We start from the raw sequence: 27,357 nt of genomic DNA, 5'->3' as shown, positions 1-27,357 counted from the left end.
TAACTGTGATTCATATACACCTCATAATTTTCCTACAAAGTGCTTGGAATACAGAGCTTAAATTGACATTTTTTTCAGATTGGAATATCAAATATTTTAGCTCGAGCTTCGCGCTCACTTTATTGAGTTTCATGATGAAAAAAAGGTATTTAGAATGCCAAGATTCTAGGTTGAAATCTGAAACACGCGCACGCATGTTTATTCAGAGCCTATCCAGTTTCACATCAGAGTATCAAATATTTTCTGCTCATCCTTTGCGCTAGCATAATTAATGTAGGAAGATACCAAGTTATACCTAATTTTTTTCATGATTTACAAAACATGAAGAGTGTCCCGTTTTTAGGTTTGAAATCTCATTTTTCCACTCGCGCTTCGCGCTCGCATCAATTGTTTTATTACATACTTAAACTGTTCATGATTACAAAAAGTGCATAGAACATTAATTTTTAGGCTGGAACGTCAAACAATTTCAGCTCGCGCTTCGCGCTCGCATTATTTAATCATTGAAATATGCAACGTCTTAATGGTTAACTGCAAATCTTTCTTAACAGATCCCTTTTCAACAAGGCCAGAATGCGTTATAAAAATTTATGCTTGTGCTTCGCGCTCGCAGTAATGATCTAGTTACACACGCATCTTCTTCAGGTTTATTGCCCAGAATGTTCAACTGAATTTTCAGGACAAAATACATGAAATTTCAATATAGTTTAGCTCGCATTTCGCGCTAACACTATTTTAATAGGGCCTATGAAATTATTACACATTTAAGTTGTTATAAGAATAAAGCTAATCAATTACTGTTAGGACATATGCGTTTGCCCCCTCCCCCCGAAAAAAAAATTCACGATCACAAAAAAAGAGAAAAGAAAACGGAAAAGGGTGATGTATAATATTATTTTCCAAATACGTTAAAATATATCACAAACTTGGATTTTGTAGTAAAATGTCAATCAATTTTTGCTCGCTCGTAACTTCTTATTAATTTTACGCGTTATGCCATTTCAAACCCCCTCAAAATTTTTGGCTCATTACACCACTGGGACAACCCCTTCAAAGAAACAAACAAAAATAAGCTTTGATCCGATCGGGGAAATTATGGGTGAAAAAAAATTCGGGCCCCCTTATTGGCGGAGGCTGGATCCAACTCTGTATCAGGGGCAGTGGAACCGGAGGAGCTGGGGGGGGGGGGCCTTCAGCCCCTCCCCACATATTTTCCCAAACCATGTGAAATTAGAAATTAAAGAAAAAATATTACCATCTGACTGTGATTTTTTTTGCAAGTTCATCCCCATACTTACAAAACATTTTGTGCCCTCTCACTACCTGTTATCTATGGGACCCTAACCTTTACCCAACCCCCAGCATATGGAACCCTAACCCAAATCTATCATTTATGTACCCTATCCCCTCAACCAAACCCTTAATCCGATCAATCCATAACCCTACTTAAGTTTAAAGGAAAAGAATACCAAATATAATGAGTTAAGTTGGAAAATTTCGAGAGGCCTAGAAACAGTAAGAGTAAGATTACTATTGAATATCAAATAAAGGGGTAGGCCTACTCTGTACTGAAATCATTTATATCTAAATAAATAGACTAAAATTCTGAAAATGTCATCAAAATCTGATAAGAAATAACAGTTATTCAATTTTGATGTTAAGCAATATATTGTGAAAACGGTTACATGCACATCGTCATGAATATTCATTAGGTGGGATGATGATGTCACATCCTCATTTTCCTTATTCATTTATTTATTTATTTATTCATTTATTTATTAGAACATATTAATTCAGGTACAAAGATCACCATAAGACTGTTTTTCATCAATGACCTGATGAAAACATAAATCATCATATCATACATGAAAATAAAGTCAAAATCTAAGTTAAAGATATAACAATGCTTGGTAACATAAATAAACAAATATTTTAAAATTATAATATGAATCAAACTGAAATATTTAAGCTATCAAAATGGAACAGTTACCAATTATAAAACTACTAATTGTATAATTTATTCACTGATAAAAAAAACACTGAAATGATAGCAATGAATTGTGGCATTATAGAAAACGAGTGAAACAATGACAATAAGTTATAAATGTATGTCTAAAACTATTTAATATCAAAGGGTTAAGATCATAGATATTTTTCCTTATGTTATTACATGAAACCATAATTGTTTCATTTTTTTATTCATAAAGGTGTGAATGACATATCTCCCTAATGAAGTAAGTTGTATAAATTACATCTAATGCACTGAATCAGTTGTCAATCCATTTTTTTTTTGTTCTTGGATGAAAAAAATTTCATATACCTTATTTCATAACATAAAAAACAAAACAAGTGGAAATATGACATCATCAGTTAGCTCATTAAATATTCATGAAGTAATGTCTAGAACCGTTTCACTGGAATAATGCAAATCTTTAAAAATGCCATAACTTTGTTATTCCTTGTCCGATTTTGATCAAATTTTCAATGGTTTGGTTGCTTGATTTTTCCTTATCTGTTCAAATCATATTATTTTCAGCCTGGAGCACCCCTTTAAAAACAAATATGAATAAGCTCTTACACTTCGTAAACAATTATTTTCTTTTACATATATATTGACTGAATGATAATGTAGACTTGAATCAGTGATAGATCAATACATCGTTAATCACATGATCATAGCTGCAAGGATTCTAACTATTATTCCAAGTTTACAACTCACCTCAGTGAATATAACTGCATCGTATCGTGAACAGAGGCAGGATATTCACTGAGCTAATGCCACTCACTGCTTAAAATATGCTTAGTCACACAACAGAGTCAAGATTTGCTTATATAACCAAGATAAATATTTTTATTTCCGTAATGCAATGACAGATATGATTTCAAATATCAATGGATCACTTTTTTAATAGAGTACAATAACTAACAAGAACTTTTAGAAAAAAAACATTTGGACTACATACATTAATATACCATTCTTACAGTAGAAAATACAAATTTTCATAGGTTTACAAAATGTTCACACACTAATCAAAAGACATGTTCTTCAAAATTTCCAGTGAGTCACCCATTTTTTTCAGCTGTAATGAAACAATTGGTTTCATAGGGATATTCATATCTCAACTACTCATATTGTTTACTCATTAAAAACCATTTATTTATTATAGCTTAACCCACTTGGTCAACTGGCAGTTGTTGTTTTATATCGTCAACACCATCATACAGTGCATCCCGGAATAAAATGAAACCAAGTATTGAAGCTTTAGCAGAACTTAATAACAAATGAGATATAATTACCCATTTTGGTCTCTCTTTTCATCTGATATCATTTAGATGACTATTCATTCACGCATGTGTGAGCATAAATATAAAAGAATATGGACTATAAAAAAGTTCTGCTTTTTTTTAAATAATGAATGAATTTCAAAAATATTCGTAAATGAGGACATTTGAAGGATATCTGTCACACTAACCCATTACTCTGGTTTGTTGAGGATCAGCCATGAAGTATTTTGTTAATGATACAATAGCTAAAGTAAGCAGACAATGAAAATGCAATTTCTTTGATGAAATCATGAAAATGAAAGTATTATTTCAAAGGAACAAAAATTTGCTATTCTTGGGATATTTTCTTTGACTGAGGTACCATTTTGGGATCTTTCTTTCATATTATTTTTGCTCACTCATGCGAGAATGAATAATCATCTACATATATCAGATGAATGAGGAGATTCTATGACCTTTACAGTGATAGGTCCTTTCATTTGTGATTAAGTTATGCTAAAGTACCAATAATTCTTCCTTTCTTCTTTTTCTGGGATGTGCTTTGTAGCTAAAGCCACTTGGTCTACTAACAGATGGTCCAATACTCAGATCATCTAATAGATCATTTTTCAGGCTAACCTGAAGTCCTTATATGTTTCATGAAGCAAGCTTTGTATTGGTATTCACTTAGAACCATTACAAACTAGTAAAAATCCCCCTAGATCTTGATTAGCTGAGAGCAAATTCGTCACTGCAAATCATTGACAGGATGCTTTGTGAAATAGTCCCAAGCTCTGCAATACATGTATCTTTTTGTTTTAACTAGAGAATAAAAATTAGAAAATTCTTTGCGGAAGTGGTTTACAGTACACCATGGGGCACCGTAAATCACTCCAGCAATTGTTCATACCACAATGCAAACCTTTCTAATTTCAGAGAATTTTTTTAACTGGACTTCTTATAAAACCTGTTTTAGTGCATCCAGCTGGTTTCACACCCTGATATGCATTGCAGATGAGTGCAAGTGAATCTGATTCTGCTTGACTTTGGATTTCTTCATTGTGAACCTATAGGATATGAAAAAAAAACATTGAGTCAACTGGTATGAATGCATATACACAACAAATGAACATACAATTGCATAGAGACTGCTAAATATTTTTTATCACTATTTTTATCTTAAAGGGAAATCCAGCCATGGCAATAAAATGTTACGTTGGCCAGGAGAAAAATAGATTAAACAGAATGGTGAAAGTTTGAAAGAAATCGAACAAGCAATAAGAAAGTTATAGCTGCTTTAAAATTGAGATCACTAATACTATGTAGATTTCAAATTGGCAACTGAGTAAGTAAATTATGACAAGGGGCAAGGACAACTTTCTCATAGGCCATGTACTTAATTATCAGGGATTTGTGGTTTTCTCCTGAATACCCACTCCCTGGGACAGTGATCTAAATATAACACAGGTAGTATAGTGTTTTATGTCCTCATGAAAGAAAAATATAATTTGAAATAAAACTTTTGGGAAAAATGACATTTTAGCCATAATATGTATTAGAGTACATGGAAGAGTAGTCCTTGCCTTACATCACTATGACATCCTATATGCGGCCAATTTGAAGTCTTCATGGGTATAGTGATTACCAATATTTACAACTTTTAAAAATTCATATCTTTCTTGTTGTTGGTCCAATATTGTTCAAACTTTTACCTGTCAAATTGTCTGATTTTTCTTTTCCTCATAAAAACAAGTTTTTATTTGAGATTTTTTTAAATGAATGTTTGCAAAGCTAGCCAATACCTTTAATTATGAGACGAGTCTTTGTGACTGACATTTCATAAACATCACTCACATAGATATTTTTTTCTCAAAATCTGAATTCAATTCATAAATAAATAGAAATAAAAGAAATTAATTAAAATCAATTAATTTAGATACAGTTCTGAGCCCTGATTCAAAAAGACTTGTAAAAACAAATTAATTTCTAGAACAAATTTACTATCAACCAATCAGAATGAAGGTTTTCAGTAGCGTAGACTGTTAATGCAAAATTCTTATTATTATAACAATTTATGAAATGGGTTCCAGTACTTACACCATGTATCCATAAGACCATAACGGGTAGGCTACAACCCCATGCAATCAGAACATTAGCCTATGTATTCGTACATGTAAGCCAACAAATAGTTTTCATAGTTATACTTACTCCATTGAGTACAACCCATGGTACATACTGATGAGGTGGGTTCAAGGCGTTTGTCTTAACAGCCATATCATGCTCAAGTGAATTTCCATTAGGTCCAGTGCTGCATTCTTCAATGGATGGCCAATAGGATAACAGATTATACAAACTTGCACACTGTGAGACAAAGATGAATAAGAGATTTGAGCTCTCAATACAAAAGGGAAGATGACATGAGGGATTCAAGTCATGGGAGGATTAATAATAGATAATCCTTCGTGGAAAAGTTCAACGGTTTAAAGTGGATGTTTGTTAACTTTGCAAGACTTCAACTAAGTTTAAAGCATGACTCGTGATCTGTTCTTAGTCTGGCGGCACAGACCATAGGTTTTCACAATTCGCATAATGCAGAGTCTGAATCAGTGAGACTAGATTCATTATGCATCATGCCTGGCTCACAGAGTCTCTGGAGTCTAGTCTTCACTCTAGACATGTTATTGGTTGAAGTGTCAAATATGAGTCTGTGCTTGCAGACTAACCTGTTCTTGTGCTAGATGAAAGTGAAATACACTTTTTATCCTGCTTCAACATTGTGGTAGTAAATTTCCAATAACCCTAGTGATATTTGTGAAAATAATAAATCTTGCATTTGGATGCATGCTGACAATGTAAGAATTTTAATCAACAAGATTTAGGGTTCAACTGTAGCTAAATGTAAATGGAGTCGTAGTGATTGAAAATCAGATTTGGGATCTAAGAACAGTTCACCAGTTATACATATTAAAGTATTGAATATAACTTGCAAAGCGCTTTAAGGGAAAAAACTCTTAAACATGAAAAGGGGCATTTTCTTAAATATCTGTGCAATCAGAAGAAAATAATATAAAACATATAATGAAATATTGAAATATAATTAGAATAAAGATACAATTCTATGTATTAAATTCTCATGTGTACATTATCCATAGGTCTTCTTTGAGACAATATCAAAGCACCGACAAGTGGTTAACCCCTATATTATATCATAATATTGTTAAGTTAAAAATGTGACCTGTATTTATTCTCTTTATCTCTATTCTTTAACACCAGAAAATAGTCCAGTACAGCGTCAGATTATCTGCTTCACTAACATACCAAGGAGGAGGTGGGGGGGGGGGGGGCAGAGTACCTTGTCATAAATAGGAGAAAGGAAGCTTTCAGAGTTGGTAGCATCATTTGACATCCTTTTTTTTGGCTCAGTACATCATGACAAGGTGCCAGGTATGCCACTATTCTTCTAAATGAAACATTTCTCTTGTTTCCCCCCCCCAACTATAAGACAACCCTCTTAAAGATAAGTTCTATTATAAAATGAAGATGAACGCACATATTTTCCATCAGTTGAAGGGTTGTACGTTTCGAGACAGTGGATGAATGGAAATGCTTTATCAAAGGGCAGGATCGACAAGATACATGTTTCAACTAGGTTCCCAACACATTCTGCAGGACCATGCTGGCACGTGAAGTTCCATTTTCCTCCATATTTGTTCTCCTAAAGGAATAAAAAAAAATATTCATAACCATCAGTAGGGGGTGATAATTAATGCAATTTGAAAAGGGAATTTTGAAGAAGTGAAAATTTGAATGGAAATCACCTTGTGAAGTAGAAAAATACATAGGAATCAAATTTTTACTCAATTAAAGAAAGAAACCAGATGAATTCATATTAAAAAGAAAAATCACAGAAACAGATCAATCAAATTGTAAGATTGAATGAATTTCATGAAAAAGTTATGAGCGTTTGAATATTGAGATCAATGATGCTTCATAAATCCTCCAAATGGCAATGCAATCAAGATCTGTAATGTCACAGAAATACAACTTCCACATAGTAGGCCTATGTTATTTCACAGAAATATTCTCTTTCATCTAGCCTATTGCAAGATCAGGCCTTCTTTTTTATGAGAGGACTGATATATCATAGACTGTTTTACATGTCATTAGAAATAGAATGGGCAAAAAATGATGTTTTGGGGTATTATATGTACAGTGTCCGAAGGGGACAGTTGTACTCGAAGGTACATTACTTGTTTAATATTGTATACTGCATTATAATATTCATTATTATTTATTATTCAACTATCAAATCTACCCTTGTGTGTCTCTGTAAATTGCAAAGATCAAAAGAGATAAAGAAAAATTGAAGAAAGAAAAAACATGGTTTTATCATACCTGGGCATTACCATAGGGTACCAAAGTGACATTGACAATGCTCTGAACTTTCAGCCAAGCTGGGTAAAGTTGTGTGAGGATGAGCTGTTTACAACCAGGACACAGAGACTCATAATAAAGCTCATAACGCACAAGTGGAACATCAGTAAGAGCCTGTTTAGAATGCCACAATGAACACTGCTTCTCTACCTGCATGTATACAAGAGTTGGCAGAAAAATTTTCATGTGAGCAAATTACGTTTTCCAATTGGACTTATATACTAACCTTAAATAACGTTAAATGAAAAAATGAAATTCATATTTTCAAAAGGAGTAAGGGGAACAAAATAATGTCAATTTAATTTTCATTTTATTAAAGTAAGGAAATATTTTGCTCATCTTAAAGGTTAAAGAAAGTAATTGCAGCAAACAATTATTTCATAAGAATGCTTTTGAAAATAAAATCAAGGTTAATTACCACCATATTATCCAAGGTCTAGATCTAATACATTGAAATCATGAAATCTCAGCTGAAAACCGATAATTCTGATGATAAATAACACAAAAATGCATATGTGGGACAATTTTGTATTAATATTGCTTGGAAAAATACCCCACATTTTATGGAATTCCATGCTTATTTTGCTTATTTCTCAGCAATTACACATTTTCTTCCAGAGTCAATTGGCACATATTTTTTATCTATACACACAAACACTTGGGTGGTCATTTTATTTCATTTTAATCATTGGCACATAATTTTTGTCTTTACATACAAACACTTGTTTAATTTTAATCATTGGCACATATTTTTTATCTATGCATACAAACACTTGGGTGGTCATCTTATTTCATTTTATTTCATTCTGTTTGAACTCATTTTGAGATTGTTACTGGTATTTATCTTAAAGAATATTAAAGATCCAATTCAAGACATATGTCATGACTGGCCATGCATTTTGAACTCGCCCCACAAAATGGTGGCTTGTTGTTACACTTTCTCAAATTTCATTCAGTCTGATATCTCTGCTGAACAGAGATATTGTCAGGAAATTGGTGTCATTTTACAGCTTAACATAATCATACACATCATAGAATCATGTTGTTATAATTCATTAGAAATTCAAAATCATGGGCCCGTTGCATAAAACTTTTTACCTGAGAAAACTCAAGGTTGTTTTTACCGGAGTTTTTGCCCTGTGCTAAAGTCAATGGTGGAAATCAGACTAACCTTAGTTTTCAGTTTTTACCAGAGTTTTCTCAGGTAAAAAGTTTTATGCAACAGGCTTCATATAATTTCAAAGGTCAGTTAGGCCTTTGGATATTCTACATTTACATAAATATCAAAGTTCCCTTGATAAAATGAATGATATATTGACATATCTCTCAAAGAAAATTGTGAAAAATTACATTAAAAAGAAATTTGTTGCAGTTAAAGAATTAAAAATCGCAAATCAAACTTTTTCAATTATAGTCATGATAGTTTTATGATAGTACCGATATACTAAATTAGCTCAGTTTACTTTTTTAAATATATATAGGCCTAGGCTTATAAAATAACGACATTTGGCGTAGATCTAAAACAAGTAATAACGTCCCATTCACTGTCAGTTGAGTAGTACTACTGGTAATTGGGGCCAAATCGTGGTTTTGGAAACCACTCATAGATTTGTGTACGCGCATTTGTGTACAAAGTGAATGGAGGTGGAAATAGGGAACCGTGCGTGCGACTGAATAAAGCGCTGCTGTATGAAGTGAATGGTGGTTACCTATATCACGATAATGCCGTAATTGGTTGACTTCAGTCTGACCGAGTGTTCAGTGTTATAACTGTAAACTAAAGAAAACTCCGGTCCAACCAGGGTCCAACTTACCCCTGCCCGGCACCCGCCCCTAGGCCTGACCGGCGCGGCCTAAGCTAAGCTAAGTACGGTAACTTGTTATTACTGTTAGCTCGGACTTACCCCACACTTTTCAGAAATTTCTGGTGAGCTGCACCATAGGTCTGGGGGAAACCCGCATCCAAGGACTAATGAAGGTGTTCCAAATATCAATAAAATAGAGATCACATTCCTAAATAACATTTTTGATACGTAATTTTCTCTACTTTCTCTTTGAAGCTTGATCCCCTTGAATTGATCCTCGATCGTCTGCTGATATGAATGCTGCGCTGACTCGACTCCTGACTCATGTGACCAAGGAACAAACAAGAGAGATCACATGATCGTTGAATGCTAGATCATGTGATCACGGAAATTACCGGAAAGTTCCGCGACCACAGCTAGTCTCAATCCACCACACCTTCCTACGCAGAGAACTATTCTGCAGATATATCGAGTTGTTTTTTTTTACCTGACTGCTAAGCCGGCTGCTAAGAAAGCACGAATGCATGTGAGCAAGCAACCAGGGGACCAACGGCTTAAGGTCCTCTCCGAGGGACCTTGTAATGAGGATAAATGAGGATTAAAAACCAAATTAAGGCACTATATAGCGATATAGACCAGGGGCGCGGCGGGGGGGTGCCTCCCCACAGTGCCTCCCACTTTTTGAAGCGTTGACAAAATGGCTCTTTCACGCAATAAAAAGTTGCCCCCTCACGAACATGTACTATACCCCTTTCACGATCACCTCGAGGAGCCCCCCCCCCCCTATTGGCAGAGAAAAAAGGAAAGAAAAAAAACCAAAGTAAAATAAGGGGAAAGAGAGGAGTAAAAGAGACAAGGAAAATATAAGAGGATCGAGGAAGACGAGTGAATAAATAAGGGACTTGGGAAATAAAAAAACAATTTCATGTCACTATATGAAATTTTCGCTCGCGCTCGCATTGCATGTTCAATGAAATACATCTTGCTAAATAGGCTGATATGGAGCTTAAAATGTTAAGTCAATAAACATATTTCAGCTCGGACAACGAGATTTCTTTATTTTGTTTGATTACAAATTGATTTAATTAAAACAAAGTGTAAAAAAATAATGTCCATTTTATGGTCTGAATATCAAAATTTTTCATAAGATAACCCAATGTCCTTTAAAATGTCCTGGTCCTGGGTCAAAATAATATTTGACAAATATCAGCTCGCGCTTCGCGATCGCATCATTTATCAAGTGCGATTCACATCCACTTCACATTTTTTCCTACACAATGCTTGAAATAGTTATTTGACCTTTTTTTTAGATCGGAATATCAAATATTTTCAGCTCGCGCTTCGCGCTCGCATTATTGATCGTCATATGATAAAAAAAATGTATTCAGAATGCCCAGATTCTAGGTCTAAAGCTAAAACACGCGCAAGCATGTTTATTGAGATACGCAGTTTGTTGATTATTTAAGACGTGCTATTATCTAGATTAAGAGTATGTATACAAAATTTTCTGCTTGCGCTTTGCATTCACAAGAAGATATCCAATTACCCATCCTCATGATAAAAAAAAAATCAATAGAGTACGTATCCCGTTTATAGGTCTGAAACCAGGGGCGTCGTTAGGCCTTTTCCGATAGGGGGGGGGGGGTCTGGAGACCCTGATTACCGACAAATATAAGTAACGATTACATTTTCTTTCGTCACGCTAAGGAGTAGTTCCAGCTGTCATATTATGGGAGGGGGTAAATCTCTCTCTCTATCCGTATGCCCATGAACCGACGTGTTTTTCACGACTGTTTCAGAAACGGATTTTGAATTCTCTTTTTTGTTTCACATCATGGGCACTGACGAAGAGTGTGACTATACCTTTCATTTTTGAGAGATATGCTCCTTTCAAAATCTATGATTTCATTTCTACGGTATTTACTATACCTTTTATGATTATATATATATATATATATATATATATATATATATATATATACAGTTGAGGCCAGAAGTTTACATACGCCCAGGAAATTCAAAGAAAAGCTGACATTTGTCAAACGTCATAGAATTTACTGTATCTTATAAAATATTTGTGCTATCATGACAAATTCGATATCAAATTAATGAGTATGTCATGCCCCTTTATCACATTGCTTTGTCACCAGGAGCTGAAAAATATTTCGGTGAAATTTTTTCCCACACAATCTTCATATTTTAGACGAATTAAAAATAAAAACTTGACAAAAACATTTCATATTTGTGCTAGTTACTTCTCAAAACAAACATTTTCGATTACGCATTTTTGTTCAGTGGTGACATATGATAGAAAATGTAATATAAATTATAGATTTGACATTTATATATTTTTATGAAACGATGTTTGAAAATATAAAAACTAACAATAGAATACAATGGCATTAATATTTCTTTTTTTCTTCAAAGAAAATTCCACCTGAAAATGAAATATACTTTGATCTCAACGGTATTCCAATCATGTGGAAGAGCTCAATATGGTCTTTCATTTGATACCAAATTCTTCATATCGCAATTGAATATGTTTCATTGGATATCCAATAAAACAATGCGAGCTAATTTTTTTTTGACCTGACAACTGAATATTCTAAGAACGGTATTTTTTCATGAAGATCAAGATATTATGTAGGCCTATCTCAATAAACAGTTATACGAGCGCAAAGAGCAAGCTATTTTTTTTTATTTCGACTTTAAGAAGGCTTTCTTTTTGCACCTCTTGTAATAATGAAAACGGAGTGTATCATGCTCAACAAATTTTAATATTCAAACTTGACGCCGTGAAAATGTTTTTCAATAGGTCGAAAGAACAATCTTTGTATCTCAATAGATGAGCGCAAAGCGCGAGCTGATTTTCATACTGACCCTCTTTAGAACCTGTCCAATACGTAAGAATATTGTGAAGGTGATATGGATCTCACTAAATGGAGATGATTTACCGACGATATCCAGAGGGGGGGGGGGAGTCACCCCCCCCTTAAGCGACGGCCCTGGGTCCAGAGAAAAGTGGACGCATATAAATGGATCATTCTTAGAGAGGCAAGTCAGTGAGGTAGACCTTCAAATTAAGTATCCTGGTCTTATAATCAATGAGAAAACAACAAACTTACAAAACTGCATAATTATTGTTTCATCGTATTTTATTGCACAAACTTACAATTTTTATCAAGACATTTGTTTTCATTCGATTATGATAAACAAAACAGGGAAATGGTGATAATAACAGGGAATGAAAGCCTTTTAATACTATAATGAGTGTAATAGCAACTTCATTCAAATTGAAGTAGGTATATTATTCGAATAAATATTACCATGATCATGAACGACGACTAAAAACAAATGGGAAAGTAATCTATGAAATAGTTATTGATAGATGACCATTGTAATAAGAAAACCATTTATTTTCAAAATATTTTACATAACAGAATTGTAAAATACATCCTTTGAAAAAAAATGACGTGTCTCGACAATAGGTTTCAGAATAATTAATGTCGAAATTGAAACCAATTTCCTATTCTAAAACATAAAATCAAACAATTAATACTACTATGATAGTATTGTCTGTACTGTATTAAAATGACACCTTCCACATCCAACCCCGCCCCTCACCCTTTCTCTCCCTCTCTTCCCCTACCCCTTTCTCTCTATACTTTTCTCACACCCACTGACTCTTTTTTTCTCTCCCCCTCTACCCCTTTCACCATGGACCTATAGGTTCATGCTTTATTCACTCGCCACCCCGGCCTCTCTCCATCCCACCGGGCACCCCTTCTTTTCCTTTCCTTAGCAATATCATCTTCTATTCTTTGAATAATTCAAACGGTAGCAATGGTTTTTAAACAATATAATCACGTACATCATGCATGATGTGGATGCGATGGGATGAGATACATAGAAGCGCTGCTTGCCTACTTTGTTATACGAATGCATGGTTCCCAAATAAAGTTTACCATAATTAATCTAAATTTTATAGGTCAAGTCCACCCAAGGAAAATACTGACTTGAATAAATAGAGAAAAATCAAACTAGCATAATGCTGAAAATATCATCAAAATCGGATGTAAAATAAGAAAGTTATGACATTTTAAAGTTTCGTTCATTTTTCACATAACAGTGATATGCAAAACTAGGTGAGTCAGTCGATGATGTCCATCACTCACTATTTTGTTTTGTATTGTTTGAATTATACAATATTTCATTTTTTTTTAATAGATTTGACAATAAGGACTAGCTTGAATGAACCACATAGTATTAAACAATGCTGATTCCACATGTTCAGGGAGGAATTAATCGTTGTACCACACAGGCGCGCCGGAACACTTTCAGTTTTGGGGGGGGCAAAATCCCGAAGGGGGCACAATATTTTTGACAGCGTGAGATACCGAAGCGATCGAGCGGGAGAGGCTATGGGACCCCCCCCACGGTAAGGATTTTGTGTAAAATGGAGTATAAAAGTTGCGTTTCTAAGTGCATTCAAAAATTAATTTCTTGAGAATTAAACAGTCTTGGAGTTCTTTTTGCTCCTTCTGTTTCCTCCCTTCTGACCCAGCCTGGTGTTTCTTCATGACCAGGGTCGCAGTTCCAGCAAATTGCGAGCCTTATTGCAAACGAAATTGTTTCAAACCAGTGTAATATAGGCCTTTTAAAGACTTTAACATGTTTAAGATGACAAACATGACCGTACGCAGCCGGGGGCCGCCGATCGAGAGGGCAAAATTCACCAAAAGTGTGCACGAAATCCTTCAATTTCATTCTAGAAAATGCAAAAGCTCTCCCATCACAAATCCCCTCGCTCTTACGTTTCTTCGAAAATTTAGGTCTTGCAGCCCACCCACTCCCGGGATGTTTTTTTTTTATTTTTGCAAACGTCCATGAATAACAAAAGCTGGGATGAACCAGAGAACATAGCTGCCATCTCGATCTGATTAGTAACAGGTAATGGGAAGAATTTTTGGAATCTAAAATACATAAGTGCTATATATGAGCTGAAATAGTATCAGACAAAACGCCTTCCAATCATGCCAATGAAAAGGAATAGAGGAAATACGGGGCTGTGAAAATATCTTAAGATTTTTTTTTTATAGTAGAGCACTACTGTAACGCTTATTTTTTTCTTTTATATTCTTTACATTTTTATTCATATCTCGGATAATATCTTCCAGTTAACGTGCCAAGGTGGTGACTCTCCTCTACACGGGGCCTCCATTTAACGTCCTATTCGAGGGACGGAGTGTTTTCCATTGTAACATAGCCTGCATCTATGAAACATGGGAGAGACGTTTACACACAACGCACTGACTTCAGTCATCCGCCAAGGGTGGACTCGAACCTACGATCTTTGCTTCGACTTCGACGGGCAGACGCGTTACCGACTGAGCCAACACCGCTCTCTTGTTATCACTGTATTAACTCAATTTATATTTAGTTGAAAATGAAATAATTGAAACAAGTTTCTCGATATGTTATGGTTTCTGGGCTTGACAGCTATGACATAGATTCCATATCTTACTCGAGTAAGTAGTGTTCACGCGCGTTAGTTATATCGGGTCCGGTCTGAGCGTTTCTGGGCGACCGCGCGTTTGTTAGACGACACAGCCAGCATCATAGAATTATAAACCTAATCATTGGTGGACCACTATCAATTTGCCATTCGCTTTTAGTCTGAAATGTATTCATTAAAAGGTTAAACGTTATCACACTGTAATAAGATGGAAAAGGGGCTTATCAAAGCTATGTTTCACAGAGGAACTGTTCGTCAAAAGACGCGAGGCTTACTGTGATCATGTATTTGCCCCGTCAGGGGCAAAATTTTTTCATTTTTGACAATGGAAATGACAATTTTCAGGCAGATAAGTGCATTCATTTACTTTTGTTCTAAAATAATTTATCATTTTTCATCTTTCAGGGGGGCACGTTGGGGGGGCAAAATCTCGTTTTGCCCCCCCAAATTTTATTTGGGGGGGCAAGTGCCCCCCCTGCCCCCCCGCTTCCGGCGCCCTTGGTACCACATGAAAATGAGCAGAAAATTAGCATATTTCATATAATAAAATACAAAAGAAATAGGGAGTGGATGACGTCATAGTCTCCGCATTTGCATACCGACCAGTGTGTGCATAATAACTGTTTTGTGAAATTAAGCAAAACTTTAAAATGTCAACTTTCTTATTTTACATCCGATTTTTATGAAATTTTCAGTGTTATTCTTGTTGAATTTATCTCTTTTTATTCAAATCAACTTTTGTTGAGGTGCACTTGTCCTTTAAAGATATACTATAAAGCGTCTTGCCAATGATCCAATCAACAATGGACATGAAAATTCATTTTCCCTGCAGAGTACACAATTTAGAGCTCTTGTTGCTCAGTGAATACGTCTAGTGACTTTGAACTACAAGGCCTTGGGTTCGAATCCCATCACAGAACTTGCGTCTATTTGCCACTCTCCACGGTGTAGTAAATGGCTACCAAGTAGGAGGAAATTCCTTGAAGGCTCGATCATTCCATTAGGGGTAGCCGTGCTAAAGAGGGGGTAATTGTAGTGTTCTTAACATTGTATTAAGCGCCTGCATATTATCATTATCATTACTATTGCATAATATCAGATCAGTTTCCGGGTAATAATTAAAAAATCCTACCCTTTGCTATAAAATGAATAGTTTTTTATTTGATTTAACTGCTCTAATTTAATCAAGGAATTATGATATTAACTATAGATCACCATTATTGTGATTGTCATTATGCAAACTTATCATCACTGATCTACTGATTGTCAATAAATGTTAATTGTCTTTATCATAAATAATATTGCAGAGTAATATTACCTATACGTCGAATTAAAATGTCCGCTTACCGCAATGACTATGTTCGCTATTTTCAAACCGTTTCTATCATTGTCCTTGTGTTCCATCTTTGGACCATTTGAAATAATCATACATGTTGACATCATCCAGTATGGACTTGAATCCAAGTTTCCCTTTCTTTCGCTTCATCTTAGGACATTTACCACAGGTGCATACCTCATTGTGGCAAAAGTAGGAGAATGTAAACGGTCGTGTCAAACGATGACTCAGATAAAACGGATCCTTCTGTAATGCCTTTGATCGTGATACAGAGAGAGCCTTCACGTATGCCGTTCCATAAGGATCATCATTTGGATTCAAACTACAATTGAAGCCAGAACCTTTAGGTTTAGGTTGGTGTATATCATCACCAGGAGTATATTGGGGACCGCAAGAAGGTTCTATATCAATATTTTGCTCTTCGGCAGCAGGTTTGTCAAGTTCATTGGAGTCATCCTCCAGACAATGATCACCATCGATATCACAATCTATGGTAGATGAAGAAGTAGTGCCACTTTCTCTTGACGATGTCTTAACACATGGTGACGACGTCGATGATTCCGGACTGTTAAAAGGTACTCGCTCGTGTTCATAAGCCTGTTTCAACGGATTTGCCAGACTTTGATGTTTCCGTTTATGATGCCGAGCCTGATTATGCTTTTGCATTGTTTCAATGTCAGTGTCAGTATCTCCCCTTAGCCACCCTGTTGGTGAGAATATCTGAGAGATAGAACGAGAATCAACCTTTCCAGGATCTACAATGCCATGATTATACTGAAGATGCGGTGGTCCTGTTGAACCCTCTGTAACGATGTCCAACGATCTTCCTGGTCCTCGTCGCCATCTTGGAAGGCGAAATTCAACTTTGGATATGCCGTCACCATCGTCATTCCCATGCCTTGAAGATTGACCTATATCAGGAAGAGATTCATATCGGGAAAGAGATTTTGTTGACCGTTTCTTTGAAGCATCTACTCCCAAAGAACTGGGCACACTCTTTGACAAAGTTCTCCTTAGGGCGACAGCTCGTCTAGGACTGGTTTTATGACCAGATGTGTTCTGATTGTCACCTGGATCTTGAAACGAAGGTGCCAATGCAGCAACAGAGCTATAATTGTCACCCTTTCCGAAATGTCCATACTGATTTGAAACTAGAGCATTGTCTTGATCAGTCTGTTTCCAATCAGGTAAAGGAACAAGTGGGTGACCCAGTGGTGGAATCCGGTTTGGTAGGGACCTGGCTGCCCGGAGCTCTCTATAAAATCGACTTTTGTACAGGTCCTGGACAGGTATACTATCATGAGGCTGTAAATGAAAAAAAAAATTATGAGCAAGAATGGGATCAGGTACATAAGCAATATGTCTTGATAATGTTTATACCAAAAGCCTACTCTAAATATAACCATTCGGCTACATACGAATTACAGTCAAAGTACAAGCTATATTCCACTATTTTTCAACGGCAGCATATTATGCCATTGCAACAAAATACATTAAGCCTATATAATCAAACTCATGAATCAAGACCACTATACAGTCATACATTGTATGTATGCATGCAGTAATTCGATATCATAAAGAGGACTCTTATTAACCATAGACTTATCAAATATCAAAGTCTACAATTATAATTCACCGACTTTGCATATTTGATGAGATAAAGAATCCAGTTCTAGTTGTGGCTAAAGCTTATTTCAAGGTTTGGTAAGTTCCCCAAAGTATACATTCATCGCCACTATTCCGATCTGCCCTAAATAGGTCAAGTTATAATTTGGAGGATATAAGATTAAAATGTGTTTGATTGGATAATGTTCCGATTGTACTGAAATATAAAACAAAAATCAAATTCACATTTGCACGAAGAATTAACGGATGAAAGAAAATTAACAGCAAACAAAAATGTCCAAGATATATCTTGTGATATCAATACATGCTCAAAAGTCAAATGATACTCGAATATTATTCACATAACTGACCCTTATTTGTTTTTATTGCTTTTTTCTTTAATTCGTTCTTCTTTCTTTCTTTCTATTTTTCTTTCTTTCTTTCTTTCCTTCTTGTTCTTGTTATAACTTACCGGATATGTTACCTTGATTTGTCCTGATGCATTGAGTAATGCTGCTACACGTCTTTGTTCATGGCGGACCTCTGTTAGATTCACAGGTTTATTTCTGATCCGTGATGATGATGAGGTAGCCATTAGACCTAGTATGGCTCACTATTGTAATCCTCACCCATCACAAAATCTAGAGTTCCATGTAAGAAAAATAACAGAAAGCATGGGATTGTACAATCCTACCAATGCGAGACATGGGGTCTATTCTTATTGTCAATTTGTGTAAAAGAATAATAAAAAAGCTCATCCAAATAAACATTTATTTCCTTCCATTTTCAAAATAAACCATACAGAATCATTTTTCATAAAAAGAATATAAATAAGAATGTATCTCTTTTTTGAAAGAAGGCGTAATTTTCTAAAAGCAGTAGCCACAGGTCATGTCTTTAAAAATGATACTAAAATAAGAACAATGACTTACGATTCTCTTGATCCTTGTCAATACTTGGACAGAGAGAGAGAGAAAGGGGAGGGTTGGCTATCGAAGAAGAAACCCTATAGAAACATGTAAAATGAGTTTATTTGCAAGGACAATTGAAAGAAAAGAATATTGGATTTTGAAAGGAAAATATATATGTGAACAAAAAACATATTCAGCGACTGCCTGCAGGAAATAGCTTAATCGATATATCTGAACATGTCAATATGCCCAGGGGGAAAAACATGCACTAAATCGAGGAAAACATTCGAGCCCCGGCCAGCTGGCTGGACAGGCGCGGTTGTAGACTTTTTTTTTTGGGGGGGGGTCTTCTGGGAGCTTGAGAAATTTTCGATGCTGATCTATTCAAGCCAATGAAAATTACCTGTAGGTAGCCTACTAAGCAGCTACCCCCCATAAATAAAATATAATATATTGCGAGGGAGCTAGGGACCTAGCGAAAAAAACATGTTTTCAAAATGCTTGAGATTTATTAATCTATAGTATGCATCGGGGCCTGGTGGGTTTTTGAAGTGAAACCTTTCATAAGGGCACTTTACGAACTTCCAAATAAATGCACATCTATATACAACATCGTTACATTGGGATTATGGGATACTCATCATAGATATTTGCTGCAAAGAATACTACTCAATGATCACTACCCTGCATAACACAAAAGTCTATACAAGAGAGTAGCGAAGGGAATAGAGTCGAATCATTTTATATGTTGCTTCTATCAGGGGGCGATCGTCATGGAAATATTGGAGATGCGGCAAACATATAGATTTGCCCTGCCCAATAATTGTGCCAAAATGAAAAAAAAAATCATGAATCCATTGCAAAAAATGTGTTGCAAAAAACGTCTGAAAGCACTATAAACCATCAAACTATTATATATCCTAAAGAATGACAAATATTCGGAGCGCTTTTGACAAAACACGGACAGGTTTAGAGATTTTTTTTCGTTGTGGTCTAAATTTTTTGGGAGGTTGAGCGATTTTTTTTTTGGGGGGGGGGGGGTGCTGCAGTCCTAAAAGCCCCACCCCCCAAAAAACGCGTCTGTGACTGGACGCTGTTCGCCTACCAATCTTCATTCTGTGATGACGTAAAAAAGATTCGAAAACACCAATAATCAATTAGTTTACTGTATCGGATCAGCGACCTCTTAGAATTGATTATGGACACTTCAGAATTCAAGATTAGATCGTATGGTATGTATACAGGCCTGTTATCATGATTGTGATAGATTAATAAAAAAATACTTGGAAACGGACTGTCCGATTTTCATTCTTTATTGATTGCATTCTTGGCATCAACGAAAACTAGTGGCAACAACAGTTCATCACAATGAACTCTCGAAAATACGACCAGGAGATAATAGTTGCTTGGTGGTGAACGTAAGAAAGCCTATCTACACCATACCGTATATATTTCGTGAATATTCACATTCTTAAAAATTATTGGTCTAGCTAATATCTTGGTGAATACATATCCGAAACCCCACCCCCTCCCGCCCCAAACCTCACAAACAAAATAAACAGACAAATTAAACCAGTACACTGATCAATGATTATTGTTTTTGTCAGACACACTATACTCCAATAAGTGATAAACTTTTACCATTACTCTTTAAAGAGTGTATCTTACCTTCTCTTTTATGTTATCTCCCTGAAAAAAAAACGATGTTCGCAAACGAGGAAAATATTATTAGCGGCATTCATCATCATCATCATCCATCATTATCATCATCTTCATCATCATCATCATCAAAACTTGCTATAACTTGCCTTAATCCTGATTTATTACTGGCGTTGTAAATAATGTTCTGTTTTAGTTTTAAAAAACGTTATTTAAAAACTTTTCGAATAAAGAGACACGTACCACAGAGGCGTCGATCATGGGGGGGGGGGGGGGGGCAGGCAAGGGGGCGATCGCCCCACCAATAAAAATATTGGGGGGCAAACATATCGTTTTGCCCCCCCAATAATTCCGGATGTGCAAAAATAAAATAAGATTGTAATGTTCAGCACGTGAGATTGAGATACACAAATCGTTCTTTATATTTCAAATCGTGCTCAAATTATGTCATCTTTTCAGATTGGAATATAAAAATTTTCAGCTCGCGCTTCGCGCTCGCATCATTTCTGAAGCAAAAACCCATACTTTTCATGATTAAATAGGCAAATAGAATGTCCCGTTTTCAGTTCTTAACCTCAAAAGAAATCCCACTTCGATTTGCAATAATCTTTTGTTGGATATATATCTCGTTTTTTTATCAATAACGTCCATTAAACTGTCATTTTTTCAGATCGAAATATCAAAATTTTCAGCTCGCGCTTCGCGCTCGCATCTATTTTACATACCAATCTTAATCATTGGTGACAAAAATGCTTACAGAATCAATCTTTCAGGTCAGTGTATGAAGGAATTTCAGCTCGCTCTCGGCACTCTCATTATATCTGTTTTGTGAGATATGTATCCTCCTCACGAGTTACTACAAACAGTCCTTAACAAGCACGCTTTTCCTGTTTTAAGGTCAGTATACTAAAAAAATTCGGCTCGTCCTTCGCGCTCGCATTAATTTATATATATATATATATATATATATATATATATGCCTGTGTGTGTGTGGGGAGTGTTTTGTACGATCAAGCGCCTTCGGGAACGTTGTTCATGATTTTGCCCCCCCCCCCATCTGAAAAATGGATCGACGCCTCTGACGTTCCATGGTATAATCATATCTCCATGGTATAATCATAGCTCCATGGTATAATCATATCTCCATGGTATAATCATAGCTCCATGGTATGATCATATCTCCATGGTATAATCATATATAGCTCCATGGTATAATCATATCTCCATGGTATAATCATAGCTCCATGGTATAATCATATCTCCATGGTATAATCATATATAGCTCCATGGTATAATCATATCTCCATGGTATAATCATAGCTCCATGGTATAATGATATCTCCATGGTATAACCATAGCTCCATGGTATATCATATCTCCATGGTATAATCATATATAGCTCCATGGTATAATCATAGCTCCATGGTACAATCATAGCTCCAAGGTATAATCCTAGCTACATGGTATAATCCTATGATAACTTTCCTGTAGGCGATCTCAAAAAGAACTTCACTAATAGCCTTATTCGAATGGATGGCGTCCACTGGGTGTGTGTTGTTTAAACATGGTCTTTTCTTGTATCGAATTCTTACAAGTGCTCTGTGAGCAAGTGTTTACTCAGTAAACCCTTTCCCATGTAAGTGAGTGTTATCTTTTATGTACGAGTCAATGGTAGACCTTGAAACCGAGCACTTATAATGAGATACATTTGTCAGTATAGATGAAAGTATCTCGTTTGGGCAAGATACCACCCTCTGTCTAGTTGTAGGCCTAATTGTATGTGTATGATTTAAACAGAAATGTATTGAAATACGCGCCCCCTATTTGTGAACTTAATAGAGTATTATTTCTCTATTTCATTCTATTTTCGCTCATTTATCTCCGTTTCTATACTTAGAAATTGCCCCTACACTCATGAAATTGTAATCATGCCCATTCATTCAGATGATGCAATGTATATTATAGCCTCAGACCTGGTTATTTTGACATGCATTTTTTCTGATTCCTTTTTTTTTTACTTTCAATTTTGTTTATTTTGATGGTATGTATACGGAAAAGTATAGTGTTCCTGATATTGTCCATGCTTGTAAGCAATATGCCTATACAAATATTAAATGCTATTTTGAAAAGGGATTTATTTTGTGAATATCATGAGTGAGGTATCTGTATAGCACGATTTGTAGAAAAGATTTCGCTGTCAATATCTATATAATTATTTACACAGTGATATGATTATATTTGTTTTTGTTGATATGATTTTACACAGACAATCAAGCCCTATATCGATGACGATAACAAATCAACTGGGTAAATAAATTGGTCCATTTGAATTTGGATAATTAGAAAACACAGGTCAATGGATAAAGTCCATCGGTCATTAAATCTTATCATTAGGGTTTTAATCTGAAAATTACTTTACTGAATTATTGATATGAGTCTGACACTGGTTTCAATAAAAATAAAATCTGACTACACGCGATGCACCATCAAGAAGGGGAGACCGAGGACAATTGTAAAAAAAATACTAAATTTGATATAGAGATTATCACCTTTATAAAATTAAATGCCTACTTAAACCTAAATAAAACGAAAGATTCATATATTGGCTTGACATATGAATAGATTTGGATTAAGTTAAACAATTAATTTAGAAGGTATTATCATTTGAAACAAGAGATCAAGTATTACACCTATATGGACAACTGTACACACATGAAATCGAAACATTTTGTTTTTCTTTATCAAAGTTTATGCACTTGACAGATGCGAGATTTTTTTACATTTAATTCAATTTAATGCTTGCCTCATATTTTCCAAATAATTAATATGTACCTACCCAGCATTTCTTTAAATGGACGACTGTGGCAAAACACTATTGTGCTTTTTAAATTTAATCAATGCTCTTCCTGATAAAGTGATATTATTTCTTAACAAGTGGAATGCCTCTGGCCGTCTCACCTGCATCACGCGGTTCAATACAGCAGCAGTGCTGACTTTGAATACTACTCTAACTCGCACAAGATGTTCAGTGACACATGGTTACTCTTATGTCCACTTTTTATGAACTAGACCAATAAACTTACAGAGATATGATGGTTATTCAACAAAAAACCCCAACATGGCCAAAGTTAATTGACCTTACATGACCTTCGACCTTGATCATGTGACCTGAAACTCGAACAGGATATTCAGTGATACTTGATTACTCTTATGTACAAGTTTCATGAATCAGATCCATAAACTTTCAAAGTTATGATGGTAATTCAACAGATACACCCAATTCGGCCAAAGTTCATTGACCTTTGACCTTGGTCATGTGACCTGAAACGCGCACAGGATGTTCAGTGATACTTGATTACTCTAATGTCCAAGTTTAATGAACTAGACCAATAAACTTTCAAAGTTATGGTGGTAATTCAACAGATACCCCCGATTCGGCCAAAGTTCATTGACCCTAAATGACCTTTGACCTTAATCATGAAACCTGAAACTTGCACAAAATTTTCAGTGATGCTTGATTACTACTGTGTCCAAGTTTCATGAATCAGATCCATAAACTTTTAAAGTTATGATGGGAATTCAACAGATATCCCCAATTCGGCCAAAGTTCATTGACCCTAAATTACCTTTGACCTTGGTCATGTGACGTGAAACTCATGTAGGATGTTCAGTGATACTTGATTAACCTAATGTCCAAGTTTCATGAACTAGGTCCATATATTTTCTAAGTTATGATGACATTTCAAAAACTTAACCTCAGGTTAAGATTTCGAAGTTGATTCCTCCAACATGGTCTAAGTTCATTGACCCTAAATGACCTTTGACCTTGGTCATGTGACATGAAACTCTAATAGGATGTTCAGTAATACTTGATTAACCTTATGGCCAAGTTTTATTAACTAGGTCCATATACTTTCTAAGTTATGACGTCATTTCAAAAACTTAACCTCAGGTTAAGATTTGATGTTGACGCCGCCGCCGTCGGAAAAGCGGCGCCTATAGTCTCACTTTGCTTCGCAGGTGAGACAAAAATTGAGAATGATAGATTTGTCTAAAATATGTGCCACTTTCTCGGACAAAATAAATGTTTCTTGTCAACAAACAATATCAAATCCACTACTGTTTTATTCAGATATCATTTGTCACTTGTACGAAAATGATGTTTCCTCTTTAAATATTACTTAACAAAGCGAAATGTGATATTTTCATTCTCTGAACAGCTCTCGGTCATGCAGTGAAAACCATTCGCACCAAATTTCTAATCAATTGATCGGATTTCTTTGTTAGAAAGAGGTAAATATTGATATCAAGTTTTCTGTCGGCTTGACAACTAAACGATTGCCTGTCTGCGACAAAAAATAAATAAAAATACAACTATCACCTGACATATTATGTCTCTTTTTAGAAATGTTTCAAGTGAAAGTTTCAGTGTAACATTATTTTTATAAAAACGGATTGAAAATCCATCAAATCGGAGACATGAAAAAAAAAAAATAACATAAGCAATAACCAATGATTACAAATTCCGAGTGAAACAAACATTTATTCCTCCCTTAACATGTGGGATTGTCATTGTTTTAACATCTGAATAGTCTGTATAGTTCAAACAAGAGGGTCATTATTGTCAAATCAGTGAAAAGTGAAATATTGTATTATTCAAACAATAAAAAACAAAAGAAATGGTGAGGGATGTCATCGATTCTCTAGATTGCATACGACTGAGTTGTGCTTATATTTTAAGCAAAATTTTAAAATGGATATATATCACGTCACCACTTCCCTAATAATTCCTTCCATAAAACGATGATACCATAAAGTGTGGTCAGTTCATTATCATTAGTTTCCATAGGATTTTTTTCAGAGCTAATACAACCATGCATTCAAATATAACTCTACATAATCAGGCCTAAAAACATACATAGGCCTGTAGGCTTATAGGGTCGTGTTCAGAAGTGTAAATTCTGCACAGAGATTGAATTTTAGGCCTATATCTAATGTGAGATTTCTATCAGAATAACACACAGGCTCATTATACATATGCCAAGTTCACATCACGGATAAAACAAATATTTTTGTAATTTTGCATGTACTTAGATCTTTTTTATATGATACCAAAAACAGACTAATTCGAGTCAATTCAAATAGCGAAATTGGGCAAAGATCATTTCATATTGATTGCATTTTACCATTTGTAACATCATATCCATTGTCCATATTACAACTCGGTTCTGTATATTCAAAACAATGTGTGACGCAAGAGGAATTTGATTCAAGAACCCTACATTTCTTATTTGTGATTTCATAATCAATAATTGTGATTTAACCGATACGTTTATATTCGCAAAATGTCACAATTAATCGATTCCATATGCATATTTTAGAAACACGAATGGTGAAAACATACAAATCGTCAAACACTATTCCGTCATTGATTGTTTTCGACACAAAAGTGCAACTGAGATTCCACCCCATCATAATATCAATCGTTTACTCTTACCAATACCAATGTCGCTGTCATGTATTATTAGACTGGAGGTATCAGGCCAATACGTCATGTCCTCTTAAGAAATTTCTTAACGTCTGATCTTCGTGACGTTTACTCTCCCACCACCACTCAGTGAATATGAATCCCTTGGCTCGTTGGTGCGGACAGAAGCGGGGTGCTAATTGCCCATTGATTGCTATTCATAAAGCGAGCTCTGACAGACACTATATCACGATTTGTCTCACATTGGTAATTAATGAGATGACACCAAAATGTAGGCCCTAGGTCTATAAGGTTTCACCCTGTCAATAATTTCTCAGTTATTATAGGACCCTGCGAACGATTTTTAAATAGGGATCGAATGCTGTGCTGTGGTTTTGTTCAGGTTGTAATCAGAAATAAAAGCGGCAAGCAGAGAAAAAATAGCTCTTTTAAAATCATAATGGGTGTTGTATCACAAGAAAATAATAAGATTGAACATATTGAAGACAAATACAGGCAAATAACAAAGCCTATACTAAAGAAAAAGAAAAACCGGTATTGATAGATCAGTATGAAGAAAAAAAGAAGAGAATAAGAATTAAGGAGGAGGAGGAGGAGAAGAAGAAGATGGAGAAGAAGAAGAAACAGGAGGAGGAGGAGGAGGAGAAGGAGAAGAAAAAGGAGAAGAAGAAGAAGGAGAAGGAGAAGAAGAAGAAGGAGGAGAAGAAGAAGGAGAAAAGAAGTAGAGGAAGAGAAGAAAAGAAGAAGAATGAAGAATGAGGGAAATGAAAAAATAGAAGAAATGAGTTACATGAAATAATGGATCAGGAAACAGAAATAGATTACAATGAAAATAAAGTGTTGGGGGATATTTCTAAGAGCAAGTTCGAGAGCAAGATCGTAATGACGTTGCTATGATGCTGCTTTCTGTCTATTGACCAAGAACTGCTGAATAAATACATCGAGCCACTTTGCATCATCTCGCAAGGTATGAAGACAGTCAGAGAGAAAGCAGACGTGGTTGTGTCACTAGTAGAAGGATTCTATTTACATTATCGTCTACGATTACTTGCGAAAAGCCATGGAAGTATAACAGAAGACAGCCATCCCGGGCAGTCATCTCGCATGAGTAGGGGGGGTGGCATGAACGGACCTTGCTTTATTGTGAATGGTGAAAATAACATATATGCAGTCTCTATAGAACGGGGATTTAATAGTGAACTGTCACCTAAACTAGCATTACCATTTTTGTTTGCCCGATTCATTCATTCTGAAATAAATTCCAAAAAACTGTTGGTTGATTAAGATCAACTTTTATTTCGAAATAATTTTACTTCTATCCCAGGGACTTCAATATTCTG

The 27,357-nt window shown here is 35.3% G+C and overlaps 2 protein-coding genes across 3 annotated transcripts; both read right to left on the bottom strand.

The window, feature by feature from the left end:
* Window positions 1-2,827: 2,827 nt before the first annotated feature.
* On the bottom strand, window positions 2,828-9,848 carry LOC121410491 (gamma-interferon-inducible lysosomal thiol reductase-like). Its single transcript, XM_041602623.1, has 5 exons — window positions 9,603-9,848; window positions 7,660-7,848; window positions 6,815-6,979; window positions 5,473-5,625; window positions 2,828-4,331 (listed from the first exon to the last, which is right to left on the bottom strand). The coding sequence occupies exons 1-5, from the start codon at window positions 9,720-9,722 to the stop codon at window positions 4,197-4,199; spliced, it is 762 nt and encodes a 253-aa protein (XP_041458557.1). The 5' UTR covers window positions 9,723-9,848; the 3' UTR covers window positions 2,828-4,196.
* A 5,864-nt stretch (window positions 9,849-15,712) lies between these two features.
* On the bottom strand, window positions 15,713-26,503 carry LOC121410490. Of its 2 annotated transcripts, none has more exons than XM_041602621.1 (3): window positions 26,027-26,503; window positions 18,432-18,600; window positions 15,713-17,659 (listed from the first exon to the last, which is right to left on the bottom strand). In XM_041602621.1, the coding sequence occupies exons 2-3, from the start codon at window positions 18,552-18,554 to the stop codon at window positions 16,403-16,405; spliced, it is 1,380 nt and encodes a 459-aa protein (XP_041458555.1). In that variant the 5' UTR covers window positions 18,555-18,600; window positions 26,027-26,503; the 3' UTR covers window positions 15,713-16,402. The 2 variants fall into 2 exon arrangements, with proteins under 2 accessions (XP_041458555.1, XP_041458556.1); XM_041602622.1 differs by lacking the exon at window positions 26,027-26,503 and adding an exon at window positions 18,892-19,160.
* Window positions 26,504-27,357: the final 854 nt, after the last annotated feature.

Source organism: Lytechinus variegatus, chromosome 3, assembly GCF_018143015.1.
Source record: "Lytechinus variegatus isolate NC3 chromosome 3, Lvar_3.0, whole genome shotgun sequence".
Lineage (NCBI taxonomy): Eukaryota > Metazoa > Echinodermata > Echinoidea > Temnopleuroida > Toxopneustidae > Lytechinus > Lytechinus variegatus.
Note: the sequence above shows the minus strand (reverse complement) of the source record. Positions and strands in the feature narration are given on the sequence as shown.